We start from the raw sequence: 20,266 nt of genomic DNA on the forward strand, positions 1-20,266 counted from the left end.
TAGATAGATAGATAGATAGATAGATAGATAGATAGATGCAATTGGGGCACAAGAGGGCGCCGATAATAAAACCATTGATATGATGATTAACTTAAGTTAACAAAGGATGAAGGAAAAGTGGCAAAACCAATGGGAGGAAGCAAGGAGAGGAAGATGGTTTTATAGAATTCAACGGAAAGAAATGAGGATAGCAGAAGGAAGCAGAAGAGAGTAAACAGTTATTTCAAGACTGAGATTTGGGCATCCAGGATTAAAATATACATTATTCAAAATAGGGAAACATATATCAGGCAAATGTGAATTTTGTGGACAAGACGAAACAGTAGAACATGTAGTGATGTATTGTAAAAAGTATGAAGAAGAAAGGAAGAATTTGGTTAGAGACCTAAATAAGGAGAAAGTACAATTGAATTTGATAGATATTCTGCAGAAAAGGTAAAAAAAAAAAAGTTATCAGTATTTATTTAAATATTTAATATTAACAGGAATAATTAGGAGGATTTAGTATATTTATAGTAATAATATATAACTAATATTATAGATAGAGATATATAGATAAATAAATACAAGTATCTTTATGAATAGGGCCATTCTGATTCACACTTCTCACCAGTAGGTGGCGGTAATGCACATCGAAAAGTTGCTTGCCAACCTCCATACGCAACAAGACAAGACAAGAGGGCGCTGATAAACTATGCTAGGTGTTCATTCTACCGAAGAAGAAGTCGGCTTTCCACAGTCATGTAATCATAGCATGCCGAAGGTTATTATTTTAGCAGTGTAAAATATTTGGCCGGAGTTTGAGTGGTAGCCTTTATGGTCGGGTGTTTTAGGTAAGAGAAAATCACATGCCCTTGTCTGACTGAAATAGCAAAGCGAAATAAAAGCACTATTTATACGTAGCGTTAGCGCGCAGTTAGCTTCCGCTATAGGTCATACCAAACTCCATTACATTTTATGTCAATAATACGTGTTGGTGTTCTCCAACCTTTTTATACGCGTTAAAATAAACGTCATGTTATTGTTCTTACATCCTCGTATTGTTAAAGGGAAGTCGGCGGGTTGCCACTACAATTTTAAGCTAAAAATACGATTTTAGGGGAGTTTTGTCTCATGATGGGTAACATGTTTATGCTTAAAACTTTATATTTAACGAACCGCTACCAAAATTAAAGTCTAATTGAGTTCATACTATTAAAGCATAACTTTGACAGTGCTTAGTTTGGACTCTCAGCACTTTTGACAGTTATGGGCTTTTCCAGATGTTGTATTGTATGTTCTGACAGGATGAGCGCCCCCTGTTGGTTCCTCTGTTCTGCTGCTGTCAGCTCTCCGCTGTGGAGGCGGCTGCTGGCCCCCGGATCTGCTAATAGGTGAGTCTGATCCGCTCTACTCTGGTTTACATCAGTTTCATGTAAACTAACCTAAAAGCACTTATTGAAAGCCAAACTAAAAAGAAAAAAAGAAAATTTGTTATTATTTATGATTATAGTAGGGCTGAAACAAGTAATCGGATTATTCTGGATTAATAAATTATTGAAATAATCGTCAACACATCGATTAATCGTTGACTGAAGTATAGAGACTGTAAAACATGCCTTTAGCTGACAGATAAACCAACTTAGAGCAGTAATTATAATAAAATCGTAAAATATTATATAAACATTTTGCATTTAAGATAAAAGAAAATATTTTTTTGTCCAGCAATATGTTCTATCCAAAATTCCTCAAGTGGAAAAGTTTTGATTTCACCTGGTTTAATTACTTCAAAGTCTTCTTTAAAGAAACCTGGCTATCTGATTATTGATTAATTGGAAAAAAAAAATTGACAGATTAATCGACAGAGTTTTGTATCCAAGCACATTGATGGAAAGTTGAGTGGAAGGAAACACTGCAGTAAGAAATAGTTCACAAGAAACATCATTGGATTTGGATCCTTTTTATTTGCATAGTAATTGTGAGTAATTGTGATTTGCATGATTTCTAAGCCATAACGAGACTTTTGTTGGGCTGCTCTATAAAGCATGGAACTCAATGCTAATTCAGACAATTTGAATCGAGAAAGCTTCCTGGATGGGAAGCAAATTGTCTTCAAACTTGGAAAACAAAGTCCAGCGGTTTGTTTTTTAACTTTTTTGAAAGTCCAATGTGAAGTTTTCGCAGGCGGTGTCGGTTATCATGTCGTTTGCTGATGTTGGTTCCCTGTATTTCATAAATCCTGAGGTCAGCACAGTTGTTTACAAGGAAATTTTATTTCCATTCATGATTCTCCTTGAACCCCAGTCGGCCTTAGCAGATGGCGTTTATTTATTGTGCACTGTCCTGTTCAGTTTATTGACATTAAGGTCAAACTCCACAGGCTTTTTTTATACATGTGCTCCCTTAACAAAAGAACGTTTGACAAACAAACCATGTTTTTAACCGTGTTCTCCTCTTTATCAGAAGAAACATGTCCTCCAAAAGACAAATGGACCACTTGCAGAGGACGGCGAGCAACTACAGACAAAATGTGAGCTCTGATTTAAAAACAGTATAGTGACTATTGGTGGAGATGATAATGACTCCATCCCTTCCTCCCTGCCTGACGTAGGCGCTGTACCCAGCTCAAGTCTGTGGAATCATAAACGATTCGGAAACGGTGAAAAGACTGAGGTTAGCCGTCCACCCGGACTTCAGCTTCAAAGCAGGACAGTGGTGAGTAGACACTCCTTAAACACTTTCATCTGCCACCCTGGATCACTGATCCATGAAATAAATGAATACCAAGAGATCTTTAATTATTTATGGGTTTTCATGGTTACAAGTTACAAAAAAACATTCAAGATTCTTTAAAGGAGCAATAAGTAAGGAATTTACATTGAAAATAACCATATAATAACACAAAATTATAATTTTTTTGTCACCGGAGGATGGAAAATAACATTCCCTATCACTAATCCATCCTCCCTATCAACAATGTCTTTAAGTTTTTTCCCCTTTCAGACCCAGAGGTGCTTCGTGCAACATGTAGCCTGTGTTTGCTTCCTACATCTGGAGCAATTGTATGAGAGTTCCCAGGTTTAGCAAAGAAAGCAAGCAAGAAAGACGGACCAGAAATAGTATCAACAGCACCTAACAATCTTTGTTACTTGGCAACCACTATTACTTATTGCTCCTTTAACATTATAAATAAACATTAGTGTGCTACTTGCAAAGAATTAGAGGTGATTAATATTTGTGTCATCAAGGATTGTAGTTGTGCTTGGCTTTAACCACACTGAACCTGCCTGTAAATCCACAGTACCCAGAGTCTCCACTAGGTGGCAGCATTCTGCCAGATTAGATCACATGAGCTCAAAGCCTTAAAACTGACACAACTTTTATAATTCTATAGTCCTATAAGTTGTTTTTTTTTTTGTGGCTTTTATTTAGGTTCTGAAATATTTAGAAAATTGTGTTAGTAACAGGTGTAGAAATGTTTATTGAACTGTAATGCTCTGGATGACTTAAGGTTTGATTTATGCATAAAGTAAAAAGAATAATAATTTTAGATTCCAAGTAATGAAAACAGCATCTTTGATGAGTGCAGGTCTGGTCTGGTTTTCCTGTAGTTGTCTTTGCACTGGTTAAAAGTTTGAAGTCGCCTCCAGTGGAAATGAGCCCATGTTGTCGGTGGGTGTTTTGCAGCCACTTTTTTTGCTTTCCAAAGAGGAAGAGCTGTCCAGATCTTCATCTCAAGGTGGGAAAAGGAGATGGATACTTTATGGCAGGTCCTTCATATAGGACTCCTTTGGGGTAAATGGTTTTCTCTATCTTTGTCTAATGTAACAGTGGGTCATTGTATTGGTGAGGCTTCAGTCCAGATGTTGAACATCACAGCAGTGGTTGCACATATGGCTGCACTTTGTGGTAAACAAACACGCTGCAGTTTGAATAAACTAAACAGCAGGCAGCTATGCTCCTGGTTTGATTTTTATTCCCTGTTTTCTTCTAGGTCCTGACCCAAACATCAGTGTGTTTTTGTTTTTTTTCCTGTTTTTTGTCTTAAAGGAAAGAAAAAAAAGATTATTGGTCCTGGAAGAATGAAAAGAGTTACCAGCATGATGCTTTTTTCCTGATGCAGGGTAGATTTCTTCATCCCTGGTCTGGAGACAGTGGGAGGTTTCTCCATGTGCTCCAACCCGGGTTTGTTGCAGAGGGAGGGGATCGTTGAACTGGCGGTCAAGTACACGACGCACCCCCCAGCACACTGGGTCCACACTGTGGTGAGTGAGAGGAGTAAACTAGTGAACTGTAGCGTGATTTTCTCAGAGTATAGATAATGCTTTTGGCTCTTTAAAGTGGAAGCTACTGTAGAACATTGCCATTACAGTGAAGCAGATGTGTGTTGAAAAATGAAAAAGTCAGAAAATGATAGCCACAAAATAAAAATGTTGAATTGTCTGAAATTACTGCTTTAAAAAATGTTCATGATGGTTTTTAAACAAAGAATGAAAAAAACCAAGTCAGCAAAAACATTTTATCTACATTTTAGCACAAAAATCATATCAGGGAAAAAAATGAAATGCAAGTGAAGAATACTTTTATTTTTGTCTCTTAACCATTCAAGCTTATTGCTTTATAAACCATTATTCACCAGTGCTCCCAGTACTCACTGGAAGCTAAAATATCCCAGGACATCATTATAAAAGTCAGTTGTGATCTTTAAGAGCAGGTGGAGCCCAGTTACCTGCTATCCATATAGGATCATTAAGAGTTTTCCACAAAATAAAATAAAAATCAGTCTTGAATTGGATGTTTTGAATTTAAATGGTTTCTTCCAGCTTGCCTTGACTCTCTCTGTCGTTTGCATATTTGTCGCCTGTCTGTGTGTTTACCGTGGGCTTATGATAATAATAATAATAATAATAATTGACTTTAAACCATCATTTTTGTTGTTGAAAGATCTAAGGTAAGGTGATGTTTATTTGAGCGTTCTAAGAAGTACATCTCTTACGTCTGGGATGGTTTGATCCTATTGTTTGATATTCTACTCCAGAAATAGTTTAGGGCCCATCATAGCAGCTTAAGAAAACACGTATCATTATGTAGAAGTGTGCAGATGAAGGCGTTTGTCTACACAATACATTCAAAGTCTTTAAAACTATTATTAATAGTTAATAGAGAACGCTGTAATGTCTTCCTCCTTTTCTCTTCCTGTCAGTGCGCAGTGGGCTCTCGTGTGGCCATGCGTGTGGGCGGGGACTTCTACTTTGACCCGCAGCCTTCAGATCCGTCTGTGGACTTGCTGCTGGTTGCCGGGGGCGTCGGAATCAATCCCCTGTACTCTATTCTTTTGCACACTTCAGATCTGCTGCGTCTCAATCAATCCTCCGGTGGCCGGGACTACAGCATCGGCTCCGCCCACCTCTGCTACAGCGCTAAGAACACACAGGAGCTGCTCTTCAAGGTTCGGCTCTAACGTTACATTTCCTGGTCATAATGTGAGCAAAATATGGAAAAGCTCAAACATGCTGTAGGCTCTCACCACCTGACTTGTGTTTCCCCCCAGACTTCCATCATTGAGAAATGTGGACAGTTTCCTGACAAGTTCTCCTGCAACTTTCACGTCACGCAGCAGAGGGCAGAAGTGGAGCCGCACCTTCAGCCCTTTGTCAAAAGTAATTTACAAAATTCTTCATTTAGCTGGGATGATTGATTGACTGTCACATTCCAGCGCAGTCGGCTTTCTTTGATTTATCCGCTTCGTGGCGTTGAAGCCGGCGCTATCACAGCTGTGTGTATGAGCCTCGGCGCTGAGGTTTAATTAATGCGTTTGCTCCCTCGTGTTTCCTCAGGTGGGAGAATCACGGAGGAGGAGTTGCAGGCAAATGTGGACCCACAAAGGACTTTGTGTTACTTATGCGGACCCCCGCCGATGATAGAGGCCGTTTCACAAACCCTGATGCACCTCGGCCTCCCTAAGGACAGGATTGTGTTTGAGAAGTGGTGGTAGGACTTCCAGGTCACTTCCAGGGCTTTTTCTTATGGCTTTAGGTTGTCTTCAGAGGGAGGATGTATGAGGGGGAAATAAAGAGCAACCTGAAATGCATCTGCCTTTCATGTGAAGGTAAATCGATCTTCTCTCCCCCGCTGTGGCTGTTCGTTTTATGATCCCACTCCTGAACGATGGACTGAATCAAAGACTGGAGATGGACTTTGTTTCCTGAAGCAGAACCAGCAAAACATCTGCAACCTAAATGCAAAGTTGTACAGATTTCTAGCAAAAAGTTTTGTTTTTTTTTAAATTAAAAGAAATAAGTGTGAGATTTCCATCAGTATTTATACTCTGCAGCCATGATTATACAGACTGGTTCGACTGCATCTTTCTGTTTCACTTTATACTGAAATATGTTTGAGATTCCCAGATTTCCTAGCTTTGATGGGCTGAAGCTTCTCAGTCAATCTCAGTTTTCCTTAGTTATTTACAGAGCTGAACATCTGTTTTATAGCCTTATAACTGTGAGGAATCAGTTTTGTCTGTTCCAAAGAAAGTAAAAAAAAAAAAACCCACTGGATTTGGTTTCCAAGATTGAAGACGATTTGCTTCCCACCCAGGAAACTTTTTCAATTCAAAATGTCAGGAGGTTTTATATAGTAGCCCAACAAAACCTTGTTTTTGTTTTGAAAACATGCAAATTGAAACAGACGAACAGGTCCAACCTTTTGGAATGAGGGTTGTTTGGCTTATTTTGTTAGCCTGCAGTGCCCCATACCCGTCTTAAGGCTGGTTTATGCTCAGAAACCAAGTCGTCTGCAGACGCAGATATGCCCCCACACTTTCCGCAGACACTCTGGTGCACCTCTCGAAAATTGTAGGAGACCGCAGACAGGAGGGCTCAGATTGGTCAAATCTACATCCGCTCTAAACTATACGTATTTCCTGTCTGATACCTTACAGGCTTGTTTTGTTTGTATGACCGCCATTGTGGAAAACGACTCGTGAAGTTGGAGCAGCTAGAACAGCGAGGTGTGTGAGAACGCAGGGACCCTTTTTCCACCTGGATCCCCGCTCTATTTCGTCCTCATGTCCCTCTATTGTTGCACAAACTTGCCCTCAACGCCTCAGCCGTATCTACCGGTAGTCCCACAGCTAGTTTGTGATTGTCCTCTTGCGTTGTGGCATGGATTAATGTAGAGCAGACCACGCTTCAATATTGGGCATAAATCAAAAATATCTGCGACAAGCTCACTGCGACACACTGCTGCGGGAGGATAACTAGCCCTTAAGTCTCTGAAAGGGGTTCACACGTTAGTTTAACTTTTTTGGAATGACTATGACCTGGATGACTGAGAATCTTCACCAACTTATCTGTCTGTTGCATCTTAGTTGCTAAACCCTGCATAATCCATGAAGCATAAAAAGTACCTCATTCAGATGCTCTGTTACCTGGTGAAGTTCGTACCAAGTCAGTTTTCTCTCATGCTAACCTGACTGAAGGCCCAATCCTAGGAACTGGGGTTCTGTGGTGGATCATTCCCCATTATACTGGAAAATTTTCTAAAGTCTAATTCTGTGTAGGAGCCTGAATGAACTGCCTATATGTACCCTTAGAAAAATATTTTATCTCTAATAGCTTATTGCTTCCTCTGAAAATGAGAATGGCTAACCGATTCCTGCAGAAAGGACTTCCACTTTGAACAGTGCTTTCCCCTAATTTGAAAAGTAGTTTCCTGTCAGGCCAGTTGCACTTAAAAAAACCGCCAGAATGGTCATTTTGAAGGTTGGTTTCTCCACTTATTTCATATTTAAGTGTTAAAAACTTTGCTGTAGTCTCAGGGTTAGGGTTTTTGCCACAACATTTCCATGACATTGTTTACTTAACTCACTGCCCTGACTATAATGCTCCCACCCTTATGCTACAGAGCAGCAGCTAAAGTTTGGGCCTTACTGTCTGATTTAGTCAGCTTCACATTCATTAAAGATATGGGATTTCTGTGTTAATCTGTCATCTAAACTCTTGAGAACAGAGGAGATGAAATTTAAACCTTATAAAGTCACTATTTTTTATTTTTTTTAATCCTATACTTTGTGTAATTCCGAAAAGAAATGACTTCATCAGCCAATGCAACAATTTAAAACTATTTTGGCTGATGAGCTTGGCTTCATCCATGAGAGTAATTACATCTCACATCTTTTAAGTGAAAACTTGACAGTCTCCCAAGTACTTGGCCAGCACCACATTCTCGTTTCCTCCCCCACAGAGCTCATCATCTGTGCAGTCTCTTCTTCTCCCGCACATCTTACACATCAGCAAACAGTTTTCCATCCCAGGGCAGGTTAAGCATCCCACGGCGCTCTGTAATGGAACCTCCAGGTGGTCTCTGATTGGCACGGATCGCTGATCGTCCCTGAGAGATGACAGCAAGCTTCCCACTGCCGTCTCTCAGCGAGGGTTGTAATTTTTCCTCTTTATGAAGATAACGTTGGACTGAAATGGAAGAAATAAACAAACTTTGAGGAAGTCTGGTTTTAAACACTTTATTGACCTTGCTGTTAACCGAGACCCAACTGTTACACCATTTATGCACTTCACTGCTAGTCCAGGAAACGAATAAAGAGCTGATTTCTAAACAACACATTCTCGGATGACTTATTGCAAATAAAACTTTTCTATTGCCTCCAGAGTTTGAAAATGTCGCTTTCGTTTAAAGAGCATATACCACACAAAGGTAAAGCTTTTAAATACAAGAACTATATATCTCCCCTGCTTTGCATTCTCCTGTTTTTTGTTGTAAATAGCTCATACATATGCTGGTACATAGAGCCTGTAGAGACTATAGAAGCAGTGAACCTATAAATTCCTCCTCTGCATGGTCTTAAATCCTTTAGGTATGACTAAAAGATTAACATTACATATCAGGTGAGCATCCCTATATAAAGGATTCTCTTTATTCCAACTCCTTTTTTTTTTTATTTACCTGCTTTGATCTTTGGCTTCAGTAATGTTTCCACAAGCATCACGTTTCCCAAACTGGATTGGAGATTTTAATTATGTGGTAACGACTAGTTTTGCCATTCCATGAATTACATGAAGCCTCTCTGTTGTCTCTAGCTCTGACAGTGATGGGTCTGCTTCCTGGAGCTTGTTTTTTCCAAAGGACCTAATGTAACACTTTCTCATTTCCCTGCTATAAAGAAACAGCTCATCTACCCCTGCTGTCTTCTTTACAAACACTGGCATTTTTTTTGTTCTGCAGATTACTTCTCATTATGTTCCAAACACTGATTTTATTGCCCTCTCTTAGATGGGATTTTTCGATCTTTGCAGCCCACTGGTGACAGATTGTGCTGGTATTTAAAGTCCCTTGAATAAGCAGTGAATTTGCTACCATAGTTTAAAAATGAAACTAAAACCCAGGACACGACTTTACTGCCTGATCAAGACTATTGAGGCGTCTTTTTAATGAATTTCCCAATTACCATTGTCCTTTAGACTAAATCTGTTAATTCCTTAAGCAAACATCTAAACTGCAATGTTAAAAATAAATATACTGAACCCATTTTAATGTCACAGAAACATGGGTAATAACAAATGAGAACATGTGTCTCTAACCACCAATTCAAGCTCTGTTGGAGTGTACTGCATCCCCAGTAAAGCATTTTCAATGCCTTACAAAACTGTTCACACCCTTTAAACTTTCTCAAATCTTGTTGTAAAACAATCAAAAGCTACAATGAATTTAATAAATTATGAAACCAATGTTAAGATCACAAATGGCACCTTTCAATTAATTGGATTAAACATTTCAAAAATCATGTAACTCTGGACCACCTGCAGAAATCTGCAGAAAATAAAGTTGTTTGCTGCAATGTTTAAAGGACAGTTCTGGTCAGATTACACCAAAACTGATTTCATTTTTCACCTATGAGTATTTGAACCTGTTTGGCACTAAAGTTTCAATCCCCTAATCCTAATCCCTGAAACACAATTAACCTTATGAGAAAACATTGTAATGGTAGCATAATGCTGAGAGGATGGTTTTCAAAGACCAACAGGCACAGTATCTATTTCTAGATGTGCAGCTATTAGACACACAGAAGGACCACAGAAGACTTGTACCTTTATAACATGCTGGTCATACAATACAAAGTATTATCCAGGAAGGCTGAATAGTGTGTCACACATTTCAAATATATGTCAAACCTATTGTAAAAACTTTTCCCCCCACTTCCCAATAATGCAATAAACTCTTCCTGTACTGACCTGGTATGTGGAATACCTCAGGGCTCTGTTCTCGGGACACTTCCTTTTCCAATACACCTTTTTCCACTAGGAACTGATTTCAAATAAAGGATTTAAATCAATTTCTAGCCTGATGGCAGTGGCGGTTCTAGACCAAATGTACCATGGGGCCGGGAGGGGGCCAGCGTGTTTTCATGGGGGCACAGAAAAGCATGAAACAAACGAACAGGGCAAGGGATTCAAACATATTAAGAGAGCTGCATGAAGTTAGATTTCCATTTAATTAGGTTTAATTAAAATTCTGTCTTCCAACAGAAAACATTTATTTTTGGGTTGAAAATGTTGGATTATTGTTAAAATCTAAATCTCTTAGCATAGCAAAAAAGCAACTCAAAAACAATTGTAGCTAAATAAATATCTAAAAGATCAAATAAATGAAGTTATTGGGAAAATTAGGTCAATATACAGTCCTAATTTAGTAATTTTACATATTTCTGACTTAATTTAAGTGAAAATTACAGCTTTCTATAAAATCAAAATAAGAACTCAAGAAAAGCTTATAAATTCAGCTGTAAAAATTATTTTTTACGGCTGAATAGTGTTTTTTTTTTTTTTTATGTTTTTAAAAAACATTTAGTAGATGAAAACTCAGACCCTATCTGGGACCCTATCTCAATACCACTGAAGCCTTATGCATTGTCCCCCTGTTGGCCCCTGTCTGGAACCGCCCATGCCTGATGGCTGTCAGATCTGCTTCCCTATATCTCAGTCTGAGGTTCACCTCTGACATAAAACCATGGATGGCATTTTAATCAAAATGAAATATATCTTTTTTTTTCAGTCCAAAATCCTCCACCAGTTCCCTCTGCTGATTTTTTTTCACTCTAAACCCGTCATTCGACTTTAGTTCCTCATGTTTAATAACCACATTAACTGTGGTAAAAATCCCCATTTTTCATCTTAGACGTCTATGATTGATTCCCTTCTTCACAGACGTAACTTGAAATAGATTATCCATGCTTACAGCCTCCTGGCTGGATTATTTTAACCTTCTATGGAGTTTGTTTAGTTTTCAACTCTTTTAAAAGCTGTTCTCCAACATCCTTGTCCAAAATGCTGCATCCTTATATACCTTGTTGTACCTCAGATCCACTAACCAGATGCTGCTGGAGGTTCCTAAATCACAGAACAAATGGAGAAGCCTTTTCTGTTGTGTCCCTGAAGTGGTGAAATGATCCATCTCTTCATATGAGACAGGCTTCATTGGCTGAGAATATTTCAATCTCACTTTTTGTCTTTTAAAACATTATGAGTCTAACATTGAATGTCTGTTTTAGCCTAAAATTAATGGTGTAGTGGTCATTTTTCTACCTTTGTTTCCATGTTTTTCGTGCACCTGTGCTGCATTTGGTCAACCATGTGTTATCCAAATAAACATGGTATAGTTTGCACAGATTTAATTTGATCTCCGAAAACATTAACGATTGTGGCTGTAACAAAACGAATTTAAAAATCCAAGGCAGCAAGACATTTTTGATGGAAACTGAGTGTAATTTACAAAAATAAATACTGAGTCTAGTTACCTTTAAACTCCAAAACGGGATCCTCACCTTTTACAGTTTCATATTAACGATACGTTGACAACCTGTACTACAACTGAAAGCTCAATCTTTATTTACATAAAACATTTTTGAAAGGGTTAAACTCCCACACCATCCTGCACGTGTTTCTCATCGGGCGGTCATTTCTCTATTCTACAGTTTTAGGTTTTTTGGACCCCACTGTGTTGTAAAAAGCAGCTTGCCAATGGATGTTTAATACCAATCACTCTTTATTTTTTAAACCTTTTTTTGTTGATCTTTTCATACGTGCCTTGACATCTGTTGTATAAGTCATCTGCTTATTAACGCTTATGGTTACAGATGAGGTTATGCGGACTAATAGATATTGTCGACCAGCGAGAAGTTTCTCAGCTATATTTCATAAAAATCAACTGGCTCAAAAATAGATTAGAACTACAACCACTTGGTTTGGGTTGAAATAGAACATTTTTAGAAAATGTTTATATAGAGTGAGTTATACAAGTAAGTTGAGGGATTTTTGGAGTTTAAAGTGGGAGATGGTATAAGGCAAATTAACCTGCTATTATTCTGCACTATGGATATCTTATAAGCCTTAAATAGACAGCAAATGTTAAAAAAAAGAACATGAAAAAGAAACTCCTATTTAAGGCATTGGCTTAAAAAGTTGTATAGCTTTGTACAGTGAGTCTTGACTTTTTTCTTTTTTTTATATATAAAAACATTAAACACAAGAAGGCAGAAATGTCTGCAGCACACTTTTAGGAATTCAGAGCTTTGGCATCTGAACGGAACATAAATGTACTAGAGTTCCCTAAAGAGGCATTTGGCCCCTTACAGATTTCTTATCGTTTTACACTGACAAGTTTCAGATCATCAAACCATTTTTTTTCCCCCATCTCAGATGAAGATATCTGAAAACTGCCATGCATTTGAAAGTGGGAAGGAGTCTTTTTTATTTTAGGAGTTTTGGCCAACTCTTTTTTTTTTTGCAGAAAGTTTATTTAAGCCACACTGTATGGAGTTATTTTAGTGTTTTGTCAAAAAAAAAAAAAAAAAACATTTCTTTGAGTCTTTGCTCTCGATTCAGGATTTTTCTCTAGATGTAAAAAACGCGCCTGTGTTTCTATTGGCCAGGTTTGACAGAATTAACAGGTTTTTCATATTGAGAGAAAAATCCTGAATCAAGAACAAAGACTTTTTTGGTTAACTGAGGCAAAAAAAAAGTTTTAAGAGAGAAATCATTTTCCAAATGTCAGTTTATCTTTTATTCTGTGACAAAATATTTTCTCTCAAAACGTTTCCGTCCGTCTCAAAGTGCATCACTTTTTGCCATCAGTATGAAAATGTGTTCTCTCCAATATATTTATTTTACCTTTAAAATGATTTTCCCCTTGTAAATCGCCTTTTTCTTCAATTTAATAAAAATAAAAATAAATAACTCCACATACTGGAAGGTTATCCAGCATCAGTTGCTTTTATAAGGTAATTATGCAGCTTTTCAGTCAGGGTGCATAACCAGAGTGGTAACAGACCAACGGTAACAAACCAAAGGCCAAACTTTCTCCTTCCAGGTACTGGTCTGTCCTATATTGATGTCTGCATTGCTGCTGCACTCCCTGCATAATCAGGGTTTTTCCTAACCAGAAACAATCAGTTGACAGCCCAGTTTGGCTCCTTCCCAAAGATCATGATGCAGCTTACTGATCAGGAGACAGACTGACCCACAGCAGGGCCCGCAGAGAACTAAAGAGCCAATCAGCAGGCAAAGCCCAGAGCATTAAGCAAAATTTCAACAGCAGCAACCAGAATACAAAGAGGAACCAGGACCACCAGATCATCAGCACAACACTCAGTTTATGCTGCATACGGCCAGAAAAAGGTGTGTTTCCCCAAACCACCGCTCATCCAGGTAATGACACTTTGTCTCTCTTTCACCAGGAGAAATGATTCAGAAACATTAAATCTGAAACAAATGGACTCAGAACCAGAACCTACACTTTACGTAAATCCTCCCTTCTACATTGCACGTCCAACTTTTATTTTTCTATTTTGAAAATACAAGTTCTTTTTTTCATTGTTTTTAAAGTATGCCTGTGTATTATATGTGTGTTTGGGGCTGGTGTCTAAAGAAAACTTTATAATGGTCACGTCATGACAATAAAAACTCTTAATTTATAATTTAACAAGTGGAAAGATTATTTACTTGGTACTAAGTTAGAATATCATTACTTAAAAGCTGCAATTTGCATTTACTCAGGTCAACAAAACAAAAAGGGAAAAACAGAAATACTTTTCCACAGCACAGTTTATGCTCGACTCTGCATTTTTTAGGAACTCAAACCATTAAAACACTTTTTTTATGGGAGGATAACCAGGTTTCTGATTGCTTGGTTCCCACAAACTTCATGTCAACAAACTCCGGAGAATAGCTGCTGTTTAATCCGCTCCTCCACCCTGACCTTCTCCTTTAGCCCCCGCTCATCAACTGGACAGAAATCCATCCATTTCACCACCTGCTCCTGTCTGGGTGCCAGGATGGCGTCCACATCAGTTTCCTCCTCTTGATGTTCAACAGAAGCCCTGCGCTCCAACAGAAGGGAGAACGCCTTTTGATGCCCATCCTCTCCGCTCTTCTGAAGGCTCGCTATTTTGCTCCTTCCGCCGTGCCCTCTCTTCCTCCCCTCTACCACCGCCTCGTCTTCCTCTTCGTTGATCCTCAGCCTGTCCATCTCAGTCTCTATCACGAGGGACTTGTTCTCCTGCTCGTCTAACGCCTCCCCGGCTGAGTGTTTCTTTGCTTTACTGCGACCTCTGAGGTTCAGCATCTGAAATCAAACAGACACGTTTGAGATTGTTTCCTGCTTTGTGTCACGTCTTTTCTTTCGCATCTCCCCAGACACCTGACAAATCACAACAAAGCCTTGTTCTCTGATGCTTCTTTCCTGTACAGTTTGAGGCCAACTACTTGCCTATTATTAGACTTGTTTGGGGTTTTATATTTGCTGTACATCCCATATTTAGAAACGTACAGTTTTTTTTTGTAATGCCACCTCCTGTGACATAAAGTCACTTGCCCTCAAGGCACAACAGAGAAAACGGATGGATTTGCTATAAAGACAAAAGACGAACCTTGAAGTCTTTTCTCCTGCGTTGCAAAATGGGTCTCTGAAGAAAAAGGATTTGCTTAGTCGACAAACTTCCATCACTGCAAAAAGAAGAGAGAAGCCCTTTAATGAACGTTACCCATCATATTGTAATTCAGGGAGCCTACATTAACGCCACACACGCTGAGATCCAGTCTCTGCTTCCTGCGGTTTCTAAAGTGACAGGTTAAAAAACAAAAGCAGTTCAGAGATGGCTTTTTTTTTTCTTTGCTTGTTTGTTCGCAGAAGGCAACAGATTTCAAAAGCTTTTTCATGTTGAGACGGGCATATGATCAGGATTTGTCAGATCTGGCGCCATCTGTCCTTCACATCCGCGTTTCAGTGTCAGTCCTGCTCCCGAAAGGAACGAGAACAACATGTTAGATGAGAAGAATCAACAATCAAGCAGAGCCGTAATTAGACCCGGATACGTCTAGCAGACATTTGTCAACAAGATTAAAAGTGGAATATTTCTTCACCTATAATTTTGGAAGCGTTAGGTACCTGTTTGTTCTGACAATGGGTGTTGGCAGCACACACATCAGTCTCCATCCATATGGAGCTAAGGACTGGAGCAGAGGGATGTAGTCCGTCTTCACCACAACACCCTGAAAAGGGCCATGGTCATTAAAGTGCATACAAGAAAATATCCACATTAAAGGATTGGTCAGTAGTTTGTGTAGCTTCCTTTTTTCGTTTTCTATAATGCATTTGGACACTAAAATATGTGGAGTCAAGTATGACCCATTACATCCAATTTTTTCTGAGGTTCTTCATTGCAATGATGTTAAATTCTGCTATATGGTCAAACACATTGACCCTATTCACAGAAAAGGGAGTTTAGCATCACAACAAGAAGGAAAGATCAAAAACAGTTTGAAGCATGACTGAAACTTCTTCTGCAAAATTTATGAACCAAATGTTCTTAGTTTAATAATCAGAGGACACAAAGACTGAAGATAGCCTTTAAAATATAAAGAACACTGCATAAAGTATCAAGCATAGTGGTGACAGCATCATGCTGAGGGTCTGTTTTGTCTCCGGTGGTAGTGGTAAGCAGATTGGATTACAAATTAATTTGTTCATTCTTCTTTTTTTTCCCTTCTTTCTTTCTTGAAAAACAAATGTGGTGCAACAAGGACGTTTATGAGAAGCCTCACCCAGTTATAAATAGTCTTTGTTGTAGCTGCATTTTCTTTTCTTTAAACGTAGCCTCTAATACATTTTGTATTAAAATATTTCACTTGTATTATAAAAGCATTGCCTGCAGGCTAGTCATGGCGTGGGACACTGCTTGCGTTTTGCTTGACAGCTGGCACGGCTTTATAACAGTGACTGCAGCTCTGTTTTCTTCACATTTAAAAAAAGAACCTGTTGAATATTTATTTACTCAGTTATTCATCTGATTTGCAGTAATCTGACCTGGTCAAATGCGAGACATTGTTTCAGTCTGTGGGACATTTTGACAGAGGTGAAAAATTAACCATGTCCCACACAGATTGGGACGTCTGCTCACTCAATGCTTAGAATGAGCCACTATGCACACCTCAGGTGAATAAGTCAAATGTAAGAGATGTCATCCGGCCTTCAATTATATTAAAGCTACTTTTGGAAAAGAGCATGAGGATAAGCCTCTGCGATAAACTGACCTCAGCTTACAAATAAATATATTTAATCAAATATTCCTACAGCAATATTTTTATATCAGGGACTGGATCTATATATCTGACCCTGTGTGAATTGGACCCATTTACAAATATTAGGCATTTTTTATCTCAATTTATAGAAACTGCACAGTTTTTCATATTTATTACTTGAAGAATAAAGTTTCAGATAGCATTCTGCCTAAATAAATTCAGCGAAGAATCAGGCTTTCTCTTCATTCTGCTTTTATCTTCACAAAACTTGTGCAAAATTTGTCTCCCCAGCACAAAAACCAGAACTCACATCTATAACAGTCCACTGCTCAACCACGATGGCGTCATAGGAGGTGTCTGTGGTGTCCTCCACGGAGCTCTGGAAGATGAAAACGCTATCCACAGATGAGACTCCAGGGACTGGAAACAAGCAGTCACAGACAAACACAGGAGGATGTAAGTGATTCAAACCTAGAGAGCTTTAGATTAAGCCTAGATCTTTAATGTGCTGCTGAACAGTGACTTGGGAGTCAGGCCGTAGATTTTAGGGTTGATGCGTATCCCATCCACTACTCAGCAGGGATTTTCTCATTGAATCACACTCTCAGTTAAGGAACATTTTTAGGTTAGATCTAGATGGTACAGAATCTATAAGGCTGTAATAAGCAATAAACTTATAAGAAAAAAGATTTCCTTTCTTCCTGTGATCATCTGGCATCAAAGCAATTATCTCAGCATAATCCTAGATTTTGATCAAGAAATAGGTTACAGCTTTTTCACCATGACAAGATATTTCATTCTACAAGCCTCATTAAGCTAAATTACCTTGCAAAGGTGCACATACCTCTTGTTTTTAAGATGTGATATTATCACCGCAAAACCTTAATGTATCTCATTGGGATTTTTATATGAGAGAACATTGGAGAACAGACAGCTTGATTTAAACCAAGGAACACAGCAGACGGATCAGAGAGGAAGTTACCGAGAATTATAAAACAATATGCCAACTGTTCAATCTATCTTAAAATGGAAACTATGACACAATCTCAATCCAACTAAGACAAGGCTGTCCACTCCAGCTGCTTGGAGATCATTTGACTCATTAGGCTTGCAACAACTCTTAGTATAAATGGGAGAATCTCTTGGTAGGCAACTATTTGCTTTGTACCCTAAAGAGCAAAATACAGGGAAAATTGAAATAAAACAAGTTTTGAGATTGCAGAAGAGTTAAAACAAAAACTGTCAATTGGGCCTGCATTGGAATTAATCATGTAATGGCTTAGTTAAAATACAACAGGCTGAACTAATGCCAATCTATTTGACAGAGCATGGGTTATTTTGCAAACAAGATTGTCTACAAAAGAGATTTTTTATAGATTTATAAATGTGCAACACAAGTAGACACACAACCCATAGAATGTACAATAGAAGGTGAGACTGAAGAGCACTGAATTAAAGCAAGTCTCACTTTTAAGATTTCTATTTGTATAAAAACACAATAACTAAAATAACATGCACCATTGTGCCCCACTTTTAGTTATATACTGCTTTCTTTTGGTCAGATGCAAGTTTGTAAGTTTTTAAACTAAAAACAAAGAAAATATAAGCAAGACACTTTATTGGACTATGCTATTCAAAGATATCCTGAAGCCCGCAACAATGAATAGAAAGTGTTAAAAGAATCATCATATTTACGAACTAGGACAAACCATGATCATCTGTGAGGTGAAAAAACCCATCAATGAGCTGTGCTCCGCTGCTAAAATGCTGAGTCATGTGGTCGAGCCAGTTTGCATCAATGTCTGTGATTGCCTCCCTCTCCTTCTGCACATGCAGAGGCACCCGGAGAGAGTAGAACCTCAGGGAGGTGTCGGGCTCTTCCGTGTGGTTGTACAGCGCAAACAGCTGCATCCCTGCATACATGAGAGCAACAATTCAGAAAGATTAAGTAGAGAGAAAGGCCTGCCTGTCTAGTTTGAGAACCAAAACAACCTCCTGCTTACTTACTAGCCTGCGTCGGTGGTGAAGTTGAATCCGTGTCATTCCCAGAATTCTTCAGCTTGATGTGGTTGTTGTTCTGTGTTGTCACGCGTCTTTGTCCGTCTGCTTGAGTTAAGTCAGATCTTCTGTCATGCTTACGGTCCAATTCTGGAGAGCTGAGCCAGCTGTCTGGGCTGGAGACCCTCCTTTCCTTCTGTTTGGATAGGCTGAGATGTTTCTCTGTAGATTCAGTGCAGTGCTGTTTAATCCCATGTAATCTACACTCCTGCAGCCTTGTTGTGACTGCTGTTTCTGGTAGACTTGACCATTTTCCCCAGACTTCTGTAGTTTTATGAGCATCAGATTTGATGTGGATATGAGGTTTATTGCAGTCTATGGCTACAGTTTGTGAAGTTATTAATTGATCATTATGCTCATCTGGGTTATGAGGAAAGTCTGCAGTGTGCTTCAGATTGCTGAGGTCTGGTGGTCTGAAAATCGAGGAGACTTGGTCCTGTTTGACACCCTCTACACCCCTCCGATCTATCTCTTCAGTATCACAGCAACAGATATCAGCATCTTCACCAATAGGATTTGGTCTAGTTGGGCTTGTTTTGGTGCTAAAAGGCTGTCGATGTATCGGTGATGGGCTTGAATGCAAGGATGATAGCTCCTCTGGGTCCCAGTGACCCCAAAAATACGGTCCTCCACCTGGCTGCTGGAGAAACCCCACAAACATGGACCCTTGTTCGGCCACATCCTGGATCTGTAAAACAGACACACTCATTGTAATCACAGAGTTACTTGAGCAGAGGAAGTCTGCTTTTTTCCCCATTTGTTTATAAGAGGAGGTCCATTTCCAGTGCCCAAAGGAGTTCCTCAGGATCCCACATTAGGATCCCTGCGCTCTACTGTATGCAAATATTAATAATAACAGAAATATATAAGATTCTCTCCAACTGCTGTTTTTATTTAGATGACTCAGTCATCTTCTCCTTAGAGCAGTAATGACGTAGTTACTGACTTTCCTTAGATGATATGTAGACCCATGATAAAAGGACACTAACTGGAGAATATCTGCCAAACCTCGGAGTCAGACAAATGCTTTGTTAACTTGTTTGCTCTTAAAAATAACTTAGGACAGTAAATGATTCAAAACTAAGACTTTTTTTTGAGTCACTTGACTTTCTCACTTGTTCCTGGGTTGGAAAAGCTCACTAAACTAGCGAAGTGATACAGGTCAGCTGATGCAAGAGCCACAGATGGGGTGTTGCATATCAGACAGTTGAAATGATGACTCCCATCCTTTGGATGTAGGCACACTTGTTATTAAGGTTAGTTAGAATCTTGATTAACTAATTTAATCTTATTACAGATTCATAGGTCCTGGTTTTTTTAAAGTTTATCTTTTTTTTTGTACTTGAAAGCTGAAATGTTTCACCAGATGATGTTCTCTTCTGTTGCAGAGATAAATCTAAATCTACAGCTATCAATAGTCACCATATACTGTGACTTTCCTATTCTCTCCCTCTTCTTTTAGTTTAATTTAGCAAAACTTTCGAAAAAAATATTGGTTTATGATATTTCAAATGAATCTCAGAACTATTATGATCCAAATTGTTCACTGATACTGTTCAATACTGTCTTCCTTCAGCTTTAAATTACATTATATATTAAAAAGAAAAATAAATGTATATATATATATATATATATATATA

General features: G+C 38.6%; 2 protein-coding genes across 2 annotated transcripts in view; one reads left to right on the top strand and one right to left on the bottom strand.

Annotated features, from left to right (window-relative positions):
- The first annotated feature begins 540 nt into the window (after positions 1–540).
- On the top strand, positions 541–7,090 carry oxnad1 (oxidoreductase NAD-binding domain containing 1). The gene is made up of 8 exons (XM_015374127.1): positions 541–833; positions 1,287–1,373; positions 2,443–2,509; positions 2,591–2,694; positions 4,103–4,244; positions 5,183–5,428; positions 5,531–5,639; positions 5,817–7,090. The coding sequence occupies exons 1-8, from the start codon at positions 817–819 to the stop codon at positions 5,972–5,974; spliced, it is 930 nt and encodes a 309-aa protein (XP_015229613.1). The 5' UTR covers positions 541–816; the 3' UTR covers positions 5,975–7,090.
- Positions 7,091–12,102: 5,012 nt separating this feature from the next.
- LOC107084323 overlaps positions 12,103–20,266 on the bottom strand; it is a 43,275-nt gene continuing 35,111 nt past the window's right edge. The window contains exons 5-10 of the mRNA XM_015374114.1: positions 18,576–19,314; positions 18,278–18,481; positions 16,879–16,988; positions 15,436–15,539; positions 14,918–14,993; positions 12,103–14,613 (exon numbers count right to left, since the gene is read on the bottom strand). Coding sequence (XP_015229600.1) covers positions 14,197–14,613; positions 14,918–14,993; positions 15,436–15,539; positions 16,879–16,988; positions 18,278–18,481; positions 18,576–19,314 — 1,650 coding nt within the window. The 3' untranslated portion in view covers positions 12,103–14,196. The remainder of the gene's footprint in view (positions 14,614–14,917; positions 14,994–15,435; positions 15,540–16,878; positions 16,989–18,277; positions 18,482–18,575; positions 19,315–20,266) is intronic.

Source organism: Cyprinodon variegatus, unplaced genomic scaffold, assembly GCF_000732505.1.
Source record: "Cyprinodon variegatus isolate N-32 unplaced genomic scaffold, C_variegatus-1.0 Scaffold98, whole genome shotgun sequence".
Taxonomy (NCBI): Eukaryota; Metazoa; Chordata; class Actinopteri; order Cyprinodontiformes; family Cyprinodontidae; genus Cyprinodon; species Cyprinodon variegatus.